At 34.9% G+C, this 14,199-nt stretch overlaps 1 protein-coding gene across 2 annotated transcripts in view; it reads left to right on the top strand.

Moving 5' to 3' along the window:
• Atl1 (atlastin GTPase 1) overlaps window positions 1-14,199 on the top strand; it is a 47,002-nt gene that overhangs the window by 19,442 nt on the left and 13,361 nt on the right. For both annotated transcript variants that reach the window (XM_020165033.2, XM_020165034.2), the window contains 6 exons: window positions 1,852-1,986; window positions 2,427-2,531; window positions 4,721-4,771; window positions 6,658-6,714; window positions 12,359-12,451; window positions 13,518-13,656. In XM_020165033.2, coding sequence (XP_020020622.1) covers window positions 1,852-1,986; window positions 2,427-2,531; window positions 4,721-4,771; window positions 6,658-6,714; window positions 12,359-12,451; window positions 13,518-13,656 — 580 coding nt within the window. The remainder of the gene's footprint in view (window positions 1-1,851; window positions 1,987-2,426; window positions 2,532-4,720; window positions 4,772-6,657; window positions 6,715-12,358; window positions 12,452-13,517; window positions 13,657-14,199) is intronic.

Here is a 14,199-nt window from a genome sequence, read left to right as displayed (position 1 = left end):
TAGGCATCACACAATTTGACTGAGGAGGCAGAATTAAGATATGTGAATTATTTAGAGTAATTTAAAATGCTAATTTTTCTATTTCTCAGTGTAGTTCAGAGAAGAAACATGTCTATATAGTCAGGAGTTATCAGGGAAAACTTCCTAGAGATATTGGGACATGGGCTAGGCTTTGAAAATGTGAAAGTTCTGGGTCAAGAAGGGGGAAGAAGCCAGGCATGGTGACTCACACCTGTAATCCTGTCTACTTGGGAGATGGAAATCGCTGGGAAGGGAGAGGAGGGCAGTGGAGTTAGCAAGACCCTATCTCAACCAATAAATAAAAATCCAAGCATAGTGGTGTGCACCTGTCACCCTAGCTATGCAAAAGGCATAAATAGAATTACAGTCCAGGCTGGTCTCAGCATAAATGAGAGACCTTATTCAAAGAATACCTAGAAGGCAAAAAGGAAGGGGCCATGGGTCAAGTGGCAGGGCCCAGGAAGTGTGAGGCTGAGTTTAAACCCCAGTAACGCCAGAGAGAGAGAGCGGCAAAGAGAGAGAAGACATTCTAGAAAAGAGGAATGAGTATGATATTTGCATTAAACGAAAGGTACACCTTCTTCTATAGAGTGGAAATTATGAAAAGATGAAAAAATTACTGGAGAGGAACAAAATAAGATTGAATAAACCAGATAATGGAACTAATTCATGGAAGAATCAAAACTGAGCTCTTTATAAGGGTCTAAAATTACTTAATAGAATAAGACAATGTATCACAAAATAAAATTTTCTTCTATACTAGTTTACATAGACTGCTTATTTTATTAAGTGGTCTACTTCCAAATTCCTCTGCATTAGTAAAGTTTTATGATTTAGCTAATATGAGGTTTTATATTGAAGATTATCTAATAGGTCTTCCAAAGACTAATAATTTAGTCTTTGTACCAGATATTAAAATGAGTGTAACTGCTATTAACCAGTGACACCAATGACATAATTACTGAACCTAAGGGATACTTATCTTACCTAGTCTTCTATTCTTTCTTACTTTGGCTTCTCAAATCCCACTTATATCTGTACTTTCTTTTCTTCCCTACTGTCCTAGCCCCAGTTCAGGCCCTCAGTCATTTTTTTACTTTTATAATAACCCCTCTTTTGTTCATCCTAGCTATAATTTATTTTCTGTACTAACTAGCCCTTCTGTGCTTCTTGAATAATCTTTCTATTCACAACTGTATTGATAAGTCATCTCTGCTTCTTGTTAACTCCCCATTGTCTATAGGATAAAATTTTAACTACCTTAGGTACTTTTCAGAATCTGGCCATCTGTCTAGCTTTGCTCTGTTAATTGATCTCCTCAACCCCCCACACTAAAGTATTTGTGTAAATTCTGATGTTATATACTCTCCTTCTTCACTCTTTCTTTCTTTCCTTCCTTCCTTTCCTTGAATGCCTTCTCCAAGTTTGCTAACCTGGAAAATTCCTAAATAGTCTTCAAATATCACCTTTCATGAAATCTTACCTGATGAAGAGTTAGTTATACCATTTCCTGTGCTTTCATTTATATACACTTCCATTTTGAGACACATATATTACATCATAATAATGTGTTAGCGTATCTATTTTCCTCTCAGGCTGTGAACTTCTTCTAGTTAGGAATGATGTCTTTTCATCTTTGTATTCCCAGAACTTGGCATAAGACTTAGCGAATGGTTGCTCTTCTGTATTTTTATGAATAAAGTTATTTGCAGTAGATGTGCATGTATTGCTTCATTTGGTTAGAGTTAGAGATAAGAAGTGGAAGAGATGAATGGAAAAAATTATACACCCATATCCAGTTCCATATCATAGATTCTGTTAAATTCATAGGAATCAGTTGATTGGGTTGGAGATTACAATGAACCATTGACTGGATTTTCATGGAGAGGTGGGTCTGAACGAGAGACGACGGGAATCCAGATATGGAGTGAAGTCTTCCTTATAAATAAACTTGATGGTAAAAAGGTAGGACACTCACTCTTTAAGTAAAATTGAGTTTTCGCTTGCAACAGTTACCTTGAAAATGCTTTTTTGAAAACTAATTTTGTCATTTGCCATGAAGCATAAAGGGGAAGGGTAGCATCCTATTGCATGATCCCTGCTTACCTTTTTAGTGATCAAAGCAAGCAGAGTCATAAGGAAGACAGAATAGCAGATAGCAAGCTAGCATTTTTACTGTTTCAGTGCATATTTTTTTTTGTTGGATTACCAGTGAAAATCATTATTGTAATTAGTAGCTAATTAATATTTTTATTTTCTGTGACATTCATGGCATGGATATGAAATTACTTATTAAATATTCATTGATAATACTTTTCTTTAGTTCTTATGGTGTTAACATTGTGGTAACTCTAATCCCCTGAATGTTCTATACAATACCAGTAATGTTCTCTATTTGCCTATAGGTTGCAGTGTTATTGATGGATACTCAGGGAACCTTTGATAGTCAGTCAACTTTGAGAGATTCAGCGACAGTATTTGCCCTTAGCACAATGATCAGCTCAATACAGGTATGGAATAAAATAAATCCACTTTGATGGATATTTCTTTAAAATTTATAAATATATGTGTTTCTATATACATGTAGTGAGACAAACAACAGAAATGGCAGAATATATATATATATGTCATTTGGTTCAATTCTTGTGGTTTCTACAAGAATAGAATTATTTTTGTTACTGTAGTCTAATCAGTTTTCAAACTGAATACTTTAGTCAGAAAAGATTTTATTATTGATATTTTTCCAGTTTAAAGCCTAAAATAAATTCAGTGATATTAAATCTTATAGTAGATATTTGGACTACCTATTGTAAGGTATGTTTTGTGAAATAAGATTTATGAGTATAAAATTTCATCTTACACAGTCAGTGGAAATATTTTTAATTGTAAAAATAATGTGTTCAGAGTTTTAAAAACTTAATACACATTTAGAAAACTAAACATCTTAAATATTTTATTCTATGATTAATAAATGAGAAAATATTTCTAGAAGATTTAGGACAGTGACATAAATTCTTGTTAAAATATTAATATATCATAAAAAAGAAAAGTAAATGTCCTTAAATAAAATTTTATATCATAATAATGGAAAATAAAAACTTCCTTTTTTTCTTTCTCTTTTAAAAGCTGTTGTTTTGGGGGTTGTTACAGATTTTCTAAATTGTTCTGAAAGTCCTTGGAGAATATTACTATAACAATACAGCAAACAGGTAATAGAAAAGATTTCAAAGACTGTTTTTAGATATTTTCTATTCAGAGAGAGCAGAAAGAGAAGGTGGTGAAGAACTAAAGCTGATCAGTTTTTTAAATGTAAGGTAGTTGAAAAGGCAGGAAAGGCAAATCAGCTGGGATTAATTGGTCAGTTGAGGTTATATGTATAGGGAGAATGGAGCCTGAGCTGGCAACAAGGGCATGGTCTGGTTAAAACAACTAGGAGAGAGTAAATAGAAGGAGGATGGATAAACTATTTTTAAGTAAAGGACTTTAAAATAAAAGTCATGATTTTAACCTATGATTGATGGTTTTAAAAATCTACTTCTTTAATAAACCTTCAAAATGCAACCTTCATATCTATTTTCCTTATGATCGACAGCAGAAACCATTTACACAAGACAATTAAGACCAGATTGGCTTTGATTTTTAAATATTTATTATATACTATTTATATTTGACCTAGGGGTTGGGGATTTAGCTCAGTGGAAGAACGCTTGCCTGGCAAGTGCAACGCCCTGAGTTTGGTCCCCAGCACAAAAAAAAAGGAAAAATATATTTGACCTAGATACATTGGATCTTTTCATAGAAAAAAAATCTGCTAAATCCTTAGAATGATTTTATTATCTGAGAAATGATCATTTATTGAGATAAGTACATAAAGTATACTGTTTGTATCAGTACGTTAGCATAGAACATCCTTAACTTTTCTTTGAAGCTACTGATTTTGGCCCTTTCAAAGAAAAAAAAGAATGTCATCTTAAAATCTGTTCATGAACTAATAATGCAGATGTATAAGAATGTAAGCATGATCTTCAGAACCTAACTTCCATGTAGTGGGACTTTCTGTAGACATAAATAAAATAATAAGTTTTGAAGAAGTCAATAATTTTTCAAAACACAATTTTCCATTTGGGCATGGTGATGCAGTTCTATATTCCAGCTTCTCATGATGCTGAAGCAGGAGGATCACAAGTTCAAAGCCAGCCTGATCCACTTAGATACTGTCCCAAAATAAAAAAAAATTAAAGTTAGTTTAAAAAGGATGTATCTCAGTGGAAGAGTGCTTGCCCTACATATGCATGCTCTGGGTTGTATCCCTTGTACTGCAAACAAACAAAATAAAAAACAACCAGTTTTCCAGAAGGATTGTTCAGATTTAGATTAGTACCATTTTGGTATGTTTTGAAGAGTGACTATATTACTGACTAATTTTTAAGTTATGTTCATAAACTAATTTTAACATTCTGACTCCAGAGAAGGTGGCTTTTGTATTTCTGGAATAATTTTATTATCATTGTTCATTGTTTATTATCTCTCAAGCTTTCTTTATTCCTCTCTCAAGATCTTAGAAATATTATCATATAAATATGTATGTAAGAGAGTTCATTTATGTAATAATTAATATTTGTAAAAATAGAGAATGACAAAATAAGTGCTTAGGATGATGCTGTTTATCTTTCCATTTTGCCTTTTATTCCTAATCAAGGTATATAACTTATCCCAGAATGTCCAGGAGGATGATCTTCAGCACCTCCAGGTAATAGTATTCACACTTTTTTGTTTTTCTGGTAGTCTTTTGAACATGCATAGCAGAACTTTGAAGAATGGTTGAAAAAGCATAACCAAATGAGGATTATCTTAATTTGAGGTTTCTTGCTCCAGTCTTGTATGGATTCTTTCTAATTCAATTTTCAAATTCCCTTGTTTCCATAAAGCTACTTGCTTACCAGTCCTATACATGTGAAAATATTTGGCAAATCAAAGTGGAAAAAGAACCTTGGTTTAAAGATTCTCCAAAGTGTGATTTTGAAGTCTTAAGATCAGACATTTAATCATCATTGGTATGTCCGTTATATGCCAGATTTTTTCCAGATTTTTTTATAGATAAGAACTATTAGAAGCTATCTGATGATAACTCCTAAAATTGTACTTTAGATATGAAAGAGACCTTAGTGATACCCAATTTGTCCTTCATGTTTTGTAGATGAGAAAAACGAGGCTGAAATAAATAAATGACTTGCTGAAATTAACATGGCTAATTAATGGTAGCATGGGAATAAAAATAAGGTATTCTGACTGGGCTCAGTGCTCCTTCCACACTCCAAGCAGAACTTGCATCTCAAATAAGTAACAGATTAGATGTTTTCCATCTCTGTGACATTCTCTGCACTCTTTCAGTTCATGTTATTCTTTGATAGATAGCAAAACCATTGTTCCTCTGATTGTTCTCTTTCTATATATCTTATAGAAATTTTTGCTTTTTTAAGTCATTTAAAAATTTTCCTGTAAATGATAGTACCTGAGCCTTCCTCAGAAGTGATTGTGAATTCAAATTATGTTAGCACACAGTTCTAATGAGTGTCTAATCTCTGGACCAGCTGCCTTTTAGACACATCCCAGACTGTCATTTCATCGCTCTAATCAGGTGCTGAGTAATTGGCCTTTGCTTTCTAGATTCCCATTGCTCCCCAGGAAGGGCGGTATGGTGCTGGGGGTGCTCTTCTAAAGGGATGGGGGATGGGAATCCTGTGTTCAGCATCCTTCCCCAGCTCTAAGGAGCTGTGTGGCAGGTTAGTCGTGTGTGAGGTTGCATTTCCTGTGTTCATATGGGGAAGCTCATATAATGAGAGACCCCATCATAGTCACCTCCTCAGGTCTGTGTTCTTCAAAATCTTACATTTCTAGCAAACAAAACTCATGGTGCTTCATGATCCTAACTGGAAGTAATAAAACACAAGAGAAGGCAGTATATTTGATTTTCTGCTTTTTAAACGAAATGCTTATGTAATAATCCAGGCTATTGTGCCTTTAAATTTCCTTTGTAAATTTCATTTACAACTTTTGTAAATGAATCCTGGGTGGTTATGGCTTTCATCTTGTACAAGTTGAGCTTTGAAAGGCCATTTAAAATATATCTCCTTCCCTCCCTTCTTCCTTACTGAAAAGAAGAAAAAGAAAGAGGTATTAATTTTAAAATAGAAGGTTATTTAAAAATATACTTGATGTCTTTCTTTTTTAAATATCTAATTACTGTAGCTATTGCTTGAATTACCTAGCCAGTATTTAGATCCTGAAAATTATTATTGTAAATAATGTAGTATTCTGTTACAGGTAGGGGGAAAATGAATGGAGGAGTAAAGTCAAGAAGTTCAACTAACTTTGCAAATACTAAAGTTCTCTCTCTCTCTCTCTCTCTCTGTCTCTCTCTCCTTTCTCTCTCTCTCTCTCTCTCTTTCTTTCTCTCTCCTCTCCCCCCCTTCCTCCTCCTCCTCCTTCTTCTCTCTCTTTCTCTCTCTGTCTCTCTCTCTCTCTCTGTCTCTCTCTCTCTCTCTCTCTCTCGCTCTCTCTCTCTCTCTCTCTCTCTCTCTCTCTCTCTCTCTCTCTCGTGTGTGTGTGGGTGTGTGGGTGTGACTTTCATTCCAGCTGTTCACTGAGTATGGCAGGCTGGCAATGGAGGAAACATTTCTGAAGCCATTTCAGGTGAGTGAGGGTAGAATGATGGTAAGTTCTTATTAAGTTTTCAAAGGCTATAACTAGGATATTAATTAGTTATGGTCATGTTTCTTTCTTGCTTTATTTCATTCAAGAAGCATTTCTGAATACCTGTTAATGCTATTTAATGCGAAAAGAAAATAGAAATGGGGAAGTAAAAAATGCATTAGATATTCTGTTTTCCTGCAAGAGCATCAGCTTTTCTTTTCTGAACTCATCCCTAGAGATGTCACAGAAGTCAGAAGAAAATTGGTAAATGTGTCAGACATAAAACTTACAAACAAAAAAGACTCCTGGGACAATAAAAGTACGTTATAAACAAGAAAAGCTGACTGAGCACCAGAAGATATGGGGAGGTTAGGGTAGCAGGTTGGAGGTGCCCCTTTCTTTTTTGCACATTACCTTGTTCAATTGCCATTAAGTCTAACAGCAACCAGATCAGGCCCTGCTGGGGTAATCAGGATAACATCAGGACAATTCAAACGTGGATTGAGTAGGGTGGGTTTCCTTTTGCATTCCCTTCTAATCCTATCCTTTACATACCAACAAGGATGTTATAACTGTGTCAGACAGCCTTTGAAAATAGTACCTGGAGGAAGTACAGACTTACACACCACTATCTGTCTATCTAAAGCATGACATCTTCAGCTCAAGTGTACCAGAGAAAGCCCAAGCTAAGCTCTAGAATTTAGCTTCTCCCTGCACCAGCCAAGATGGACCATTACCTGAGAGCAATACAAGCACAGAGAAACTAAGTGATTGCTACAAGACAATGCAGAAGTAGAGGCTAATTTTAAAAATTAAACAGTGTTAGTTTTCTATTACTGTATAATGAATCATCCTCAAGCCACAAACTCACAGGGTTTTTGAGAGTCTGGAATCTGGAGTGAATTTAGTGTGTGTGGTTTCAGCTCATGAGGTTGCACTCAAGAGGTTGTCCAGGGAGACATTCCCTGAAAACTTAACTGGAGGACCCATTTCCAAGCTTAGTCTGTCAGTGAGATCCTTGAACTCCTAATCTTGGAAATAAAACACCAATAGTTCTGATATATTTTGTTGGTCAGTCATATAGACCAACCCTGGCATAATGTGAAAGGGCACTAAACAAAGGTGTGAACACTTGGGGACAGTCTTTCAGCCTGGCTACCATATGCACATATTAATTATTTTTAAAGAAATGAGGAAGAGCCAGGCACTGGTGGTTCAAGCCTATAATCCTAGCTACTCAGGAGGCAGAGATCAGAAGGTTCATGGTTCAAAGCCAGCCCAGGCAAATAGTTTGCATGACCCTGTATCAACAATGCTCAACACAAAAAACAGGGCTGGTGGAGTGGCTTAAGTGGTAGAATGCCTGCCTATCAAGTGTAAGGTCATGAGTTCAAACTCCAGTACCACCACAAAAAAAAAAAAAAAGATAATAGATGTCTTATGCTTCCTGTAATAGAAAATTAAGTAAATTGGGTTAATTTTCTTACAACAATTAGAAAACCTCCAGAGAAAATTAAAATTTTGTTGGATACATAAAAGTATTAATAAGACAGTAAAAAAATTGTTGAGATCTGAGGGAAGATACAGGCTCAGGAAGGGAAAACAATGACAATAATGCTTACATTAACATTAAGTGAAATAAACTTTAAGTAAAAAAGCATTATTTGAGAGAAATAGGTATTTCTAAACAATACAAGAATAAGTGGTGAGTAAATAAATTGATGAATATGTATCAAACATAAACAAACATTGTCATATAGTAAACAATAATTTCTAAGCAGTAATAGAAAGCTGAAGGCAAGCTAGGTATCCATTACTAGAAAAACAGATATATAAAATATTGTGGAATACTGCACATCCAAAGGCAATGAACCAAAGTGCATAGAGTAATATGAATAGAGTGTTAAAATTCATACTGAATTAAGCAGAAAAAGTATGAGATATAGTATGGTACTAATTATGATTATTTAAAATGCTCTAAATAAGGGTAGGTAGGGTTGAAGAATAAGAGTGGAGACATGGGAAAAATATAAGATAAAGCAAGAAAGGGGACTTCATAGCATGAATCTCTCCCCTCTGGTCCAAGAAAGAGAGCAGGAGGTGAGGCAAAGTAGAATAAAAACGGACCTGGTTTACAATCTTCTATACCTAGAAGATATTTGCTAGGTTCATAATACCTAGCAAGCTTGCTAGGTAGGTGCTCTACCACTTGAGCCACTCCGCAACCCCCCTTTTTTTTTTCTGAAACATGCAGAGAATTTTTATTTATCACGAATGTTAATACTTAATATTTATTTGTAGAACAGAGCCACAGAAAGACATGCAGGCAAGATATCAGTAGGTTTAAGGGTTTTTCTTTTTAAATAATTTGTTAGGCTTATAGTTGAAATGTTGTGTGGCAATTGGATTATTGCTTTGACATTTCTCTGAACTTGTTATTTTCAGGACCATTGTCATATATAAATTGGGACTCCATTGTAAATTCTAGAAAGAAACTTTAGTTCTTACCAGCAGGGGTCGCTGCTTCTTACACATTGCCAGATAACCAAAACCAAAGAATCAGTGCTCAGATAAAATAGATGATAGAAAGATACTGCCTTTGGGTAAAAATGCCAACTAGTAACAGAAAAATACTTTAACAGCTCACTTCTTGTTAGTAAACTGTTGGCATTATGAAATGTCTATGAAAAGAAAGTTTTGACTGAGTAAGTCGACACTGATTACTTAAACAGGTGTGGGCTTCTAAATCTGAAATTGAAATAAGAAGCTTTTAAATAGTAAAAGTGACATCTGAGGCCATGCTTCAGATATGTGTGTGTGTGTGTGTGTGTGTGTGTGTGTGTGTGTGTGTGCTCAGCTGAACATAGATTCCAGTTAGGCTAGAAGAAAGATCCATATGTGTTGTACCAATAAATGCTTCCTTTCACTATAGCAGCTCAGAAGTTTACTACTTAACCAATTCAAAGCCTCTCATTAGATAGGTCACAAAGAAATAGAAACATTCCCCTGTTTCTAAAGTATTATAGTCTCAAAATTCACTCAAGTCAATGCTACCCATTTCTCAGTGGCATTTCTACGTGACGCATATGTTTATAGGCCAGTCTACAAAAGCCTATGTAATCTACAGTAAACTTAAATAATGGCCACAGTATACCTGAACTCTGGTCCCTTTAAGCCAGAGCCCTGACTATATCCAGTAGATCCTGGACCTCTCTGAGCCTGGAACCTTGAGATAGATGGGGAGTGCCAGCAGAGTTTAGGTTGTTTGGCTAACAGAGAAGGGATGGGGTTGTGTGATATCTGCAGACCCCTAAATTAAAATCCCTGTATTGCATGATAAAAGCGAGAGCACACAAGGGAGGGGTGAGGATAGGTAAGACACCTAAAAAATTAGCTAGCATTTGTTGCCCTTAACGCAGAGAAGCTAAAGCAGATACCTTAAATCAACTGAGAATCTTAAGAAAGAGATTCAGTTTTGCCTTGAGAGAGTTATAATCTATAATTAATAAGCTATAATACTGTAGTAACTGGAGTGGATATCTGTATTTTGTGTCTAGTTCCAAATCTTCCTCTTTTTCTAGTTATAAGCAGAACTCCTCTTCCCAATAGGAAATCTGTAGTTCAGGTGAAGGAGATACTCTCCACCCCTTTAATTCAGACTCTCTCATCCTCTGACCACAGGAATTATTTTAGGACTTGGTCATCATATGACCAAAGATAGGCCAATCCCTGAAAATTTCATGAAATCACTATCATAAAAAACTGAGTCAAGCTGGTACCTGTTGCTCACACCTGTAATCCTGGCTACTTGGAAAGTTGAGATTTGGAGGATAGAGGTTTGAGGTCAGCCCAGGCCAACAGTTTGTAAGTCACATCTCCAAAAATAACCAGAACAAAATGGACAGGAGATATGGCTCAAGTGGTAGAGTGCTGGCTTTACGAGTGCCTGCTTTGCAAGCACATAAGCCTGGAGTTCAAACCCCAGCCCCACCAAAAGAAGGATTTGCCCTGGTCTTGGTAGGCTAGTAGGCTGTACATCTGGATCTTAGTGATCATTTTGACCATGATATAGAAAGTACTGATCAGAGAGAGAGAGTACTCTCCACTTTTGGAACCAGTAATAAATTCTCTTAAGTTTATCGGAATTGGATTTCATCATTTGCAACTGAAAGAAGTCCATCAAATTCTAGTATGGTATTATACTGAGGGAAGTACAAATAATATAGAACACATAGCATTATAGCACAAGCATAAACTACTCTATCTTGTAATTTACACATGCATTTGTCATACCTTTCAATGTTTCTTGTATTTTAAAATTTATATGCATTATATTGGTGTCATTACAAATTTATGACATACAAATAAATAGCAGATGGAAGAAAACAGTGACAGAGGAAGAATGCTAATTTTCTCATGGCAGGGAGTTAAAGGTCAAATATATATTTTTAAAAAATGACTCCAAGCCAATAAGGAAAGACAAACTAACCAGTAACTTTGTGATTAATTAATATTATAATGGAATATTATGCAGTGGTGCCTATGAATGATAAGCAGTCACTTAATATGAAGAATCTCACAAATATGTTGAATAAAAGAAATAAAAACTAATGCATGCTCTTAGAAGTCAGGAGAGAAGTTACCATGAGCAAGGGGTAATGAGCTGGAGAAAGCTTGTGGATTGATGAACCTTGTGTTTCTTGAGCTAGGTGCTGGTTACACTGTGCGTTCAGTTTGGGAAAATTTGTTAAGCCATGTAATTATTTGTGGAATTTTCTGTGTGTAGACTATTTCAACCAAAGATTTAAAAAATAAACACATGACTCCCAGCTTGATGTTTTCCAAAATCTTTTTTTTTCTTAACTTCAAATGAGAACTATTAGAACCTCTATTGGTGAAAAATTACTTACTTGAAACTCAGAAATATCTTAAACACCATCCCAATTTTCTTTTAGTCAGTTGATTTCAAGTATATTTTAATGTAATCATTTTTATTTAAAATGCAGCACACAAAACAATCTCATCTTTATAAAATGTTTTCCCCTTTTTTAAAAAAAAACTCTAGTCCTACTCCACTGTGCACATACTGTTCACCAAGTGTTAATTATGGTTGCATCCAAATGAGAGTTGGGCTGCATTTCAAAATTTCTTCTCTGGACTTTGCTATATAGTTTGAATTTTTATGATAAGAATGTATATGTATCATTTCTGTAAAATATTAAAATGATTTATGAAAGAAAAGCTGATCTTGTATCTTAGATCAGCCATATCTGTCAAAAAGAAAGACCCATAGGAATATACTCCCCCAAATCTGATTATAATTACATAGCTCCAGTCAGCCAGCTTCAGATTCATTTCTGCAGCAGGTGGTTCATCTTGGCAGTTGGTACACAGCTTTCTGTTCACACTTACTGGAAATGTAGGATGATCCCAGGGGAGAGACTGCTCAGAAACTTTCAAAGCTCTTATGTTTGCTTTTTAATTCCACAATGTAGTAAAGAACACATTCAGAAACAACAATATTGTACAAAACAGTGATACTCAGATATCATGATACAATGATATTATAATCAGTTTCGATAAACAGCAGAGGGAGGCACCTTAATAACCTTACCAATCCTTCTTTCCTTCCTGTTTTTTTTAGAGTCTGATATTTCTTGTTCGAGACTGGAGTTTCCCATATGAATTTTCATATGGAGCTGATGGTGGTGCCAAATTCTTGGAAAAACGCCTCAAGGTTTGTTAGATATCTAGGTACATGAAATTTCATGGGTACTGATCCAGAATGATTTTTGTTGAGTGAGTTGCTGAATACTCAGTAGCCACAATTTCATTAGCCCCTCATAGTATCTCTATAAACAAACTGAGATTGATATTTAACAAATTACTTTCAGAGGCACAATTTAAAATACTATCAATAATTTTGGTACAGATAAAGGATTCTTTTATATATATATTTATATGTTTATATAAATACATACATATATTTATATATATAAAACAATTATTTATCCTAAAGATAAAACTTTTACTTTGAAGAATTAAATCAGTTCAAGACTGACAGTGCAAAATTTAGATTCATATTTTTAGAAGAGGTATAAAGAAATAACTTATTTTTGAAAGCCCCAAAGTTAGACTTCGAACATTTTGCTAAGAATTCACAGAATGTGACATTAGGCCTTATACTTTCAGTGTCATGATAGTTCAATGTGAATTGTTTACATTGAGGTGATATCACAAAGAATATCTATTGAGAAATCAGGGTGAAAATTGAAGTAAAAAAATTCTGTGACTATTGGGCTCTCTAAACTCACCTTTTAGACATTTTGTCTAGTCTATGCTGTAAAATGCATGTCTGAAAGAGAGTGGAGGGTATTTTGGCTTGTAACACCCAACTATTCAGATGCCTTTCTAGAATTCAAACTGTGTAACTACCAGGTGACAGGAAGCTATCTTGAGTATCTTCTGAAAAGAAGTAGGTGTATCTTATTTTCTATTTGTGTCTTCTATGAGTGCTTAGAATCAAAATTTAAATTTAAATTAGTCCCACTAATTTATACTAAAAAATGGGAAGTCCCATCTGAGTTAGTGTCAGAGCAGACACTGTTTTAATTACTGTGCCATGTGCTTACTATACTTAGACAAATGTATCCAAGACTTTTTTCCTTTCTTTAGTATCTGCCCATCATGTCATTGTTTAATCATTATGGATCAGAGAGGCATAGCAAATATAAGATGCTACAGAATTCCTTTGTTGAATTTATATTGCAAGTAAGTTTAAACTTCAGAATGATTTACTACAGGTCTCAGGGAACCAGCATGAAGAACTACAGAATGTTAGAAAGCACATCCATTCCTGTTTCACCAACATTTCCTGTTTTCTGCTACCTCATCCTGGCTTAAAAGTAGCTACCAATCCAAACTTTGATGGAAAACTAAAAGGTTTGTCTGCCTTTTAATGAATATGTTTGCATCACTTATCTGATTATAAAAATGCCTTCTTGTCTTCTGGGCTTATGGCTGTTAGTTTAGTGAGTCCATTGATGTGAGGATGATTTGAAAATGCCAGGAAAATTGGGAATCCTGGGCTGGCAAGAGCACTCACTCTTCCTCAGTCAACTGCAGGATCCTATGGCTCTGAATATATACACAGCCTGGATTTGCAAAGACCAAGTCCTGTGTCCACCTGGCAGACCATAATCCTCACCACTTGCCTCTGTGTATTGAGAAATGCTTCTCCATGTCTGTATGATTGATTTTATTTATTTATATTAATGAGGAAAAATACAGGTCTATATTATTGGAATATTGTATCTATTGAATTATATAGTTAGGGATTGAAAGAAACATTGCATAGTACTGAATTTAGGATCTTTAAAACTCTACTGAAGAATGTAATTATAAATGATTAAAAACTTCATAAAAAATGAAATTGTCTCTGGATGAGGACCAGTTTTTTAAAATACAGCAAAACAAAAGAACTAC

Source organism: Castor canadensis, chromosome 3, assembly GCF_047511655.1.
Source record: "Castor canadensis chromosome 3, mCasCan1.hap1v2, whole genome shotgun sequence".
In the NCBI taxonomy this organism is placed as follows: domain Eukaryota; kingdom Metazoa; phylum Chordata; class Mammalia; order Rodentia; family Castoridae; genus Castor; species Castor canadensis.
The sequence above is the reverse complement of the archived record's forward strand: the minus strand, read 5'-3'. Positions and strand labels throughout refer to the sequence as shown.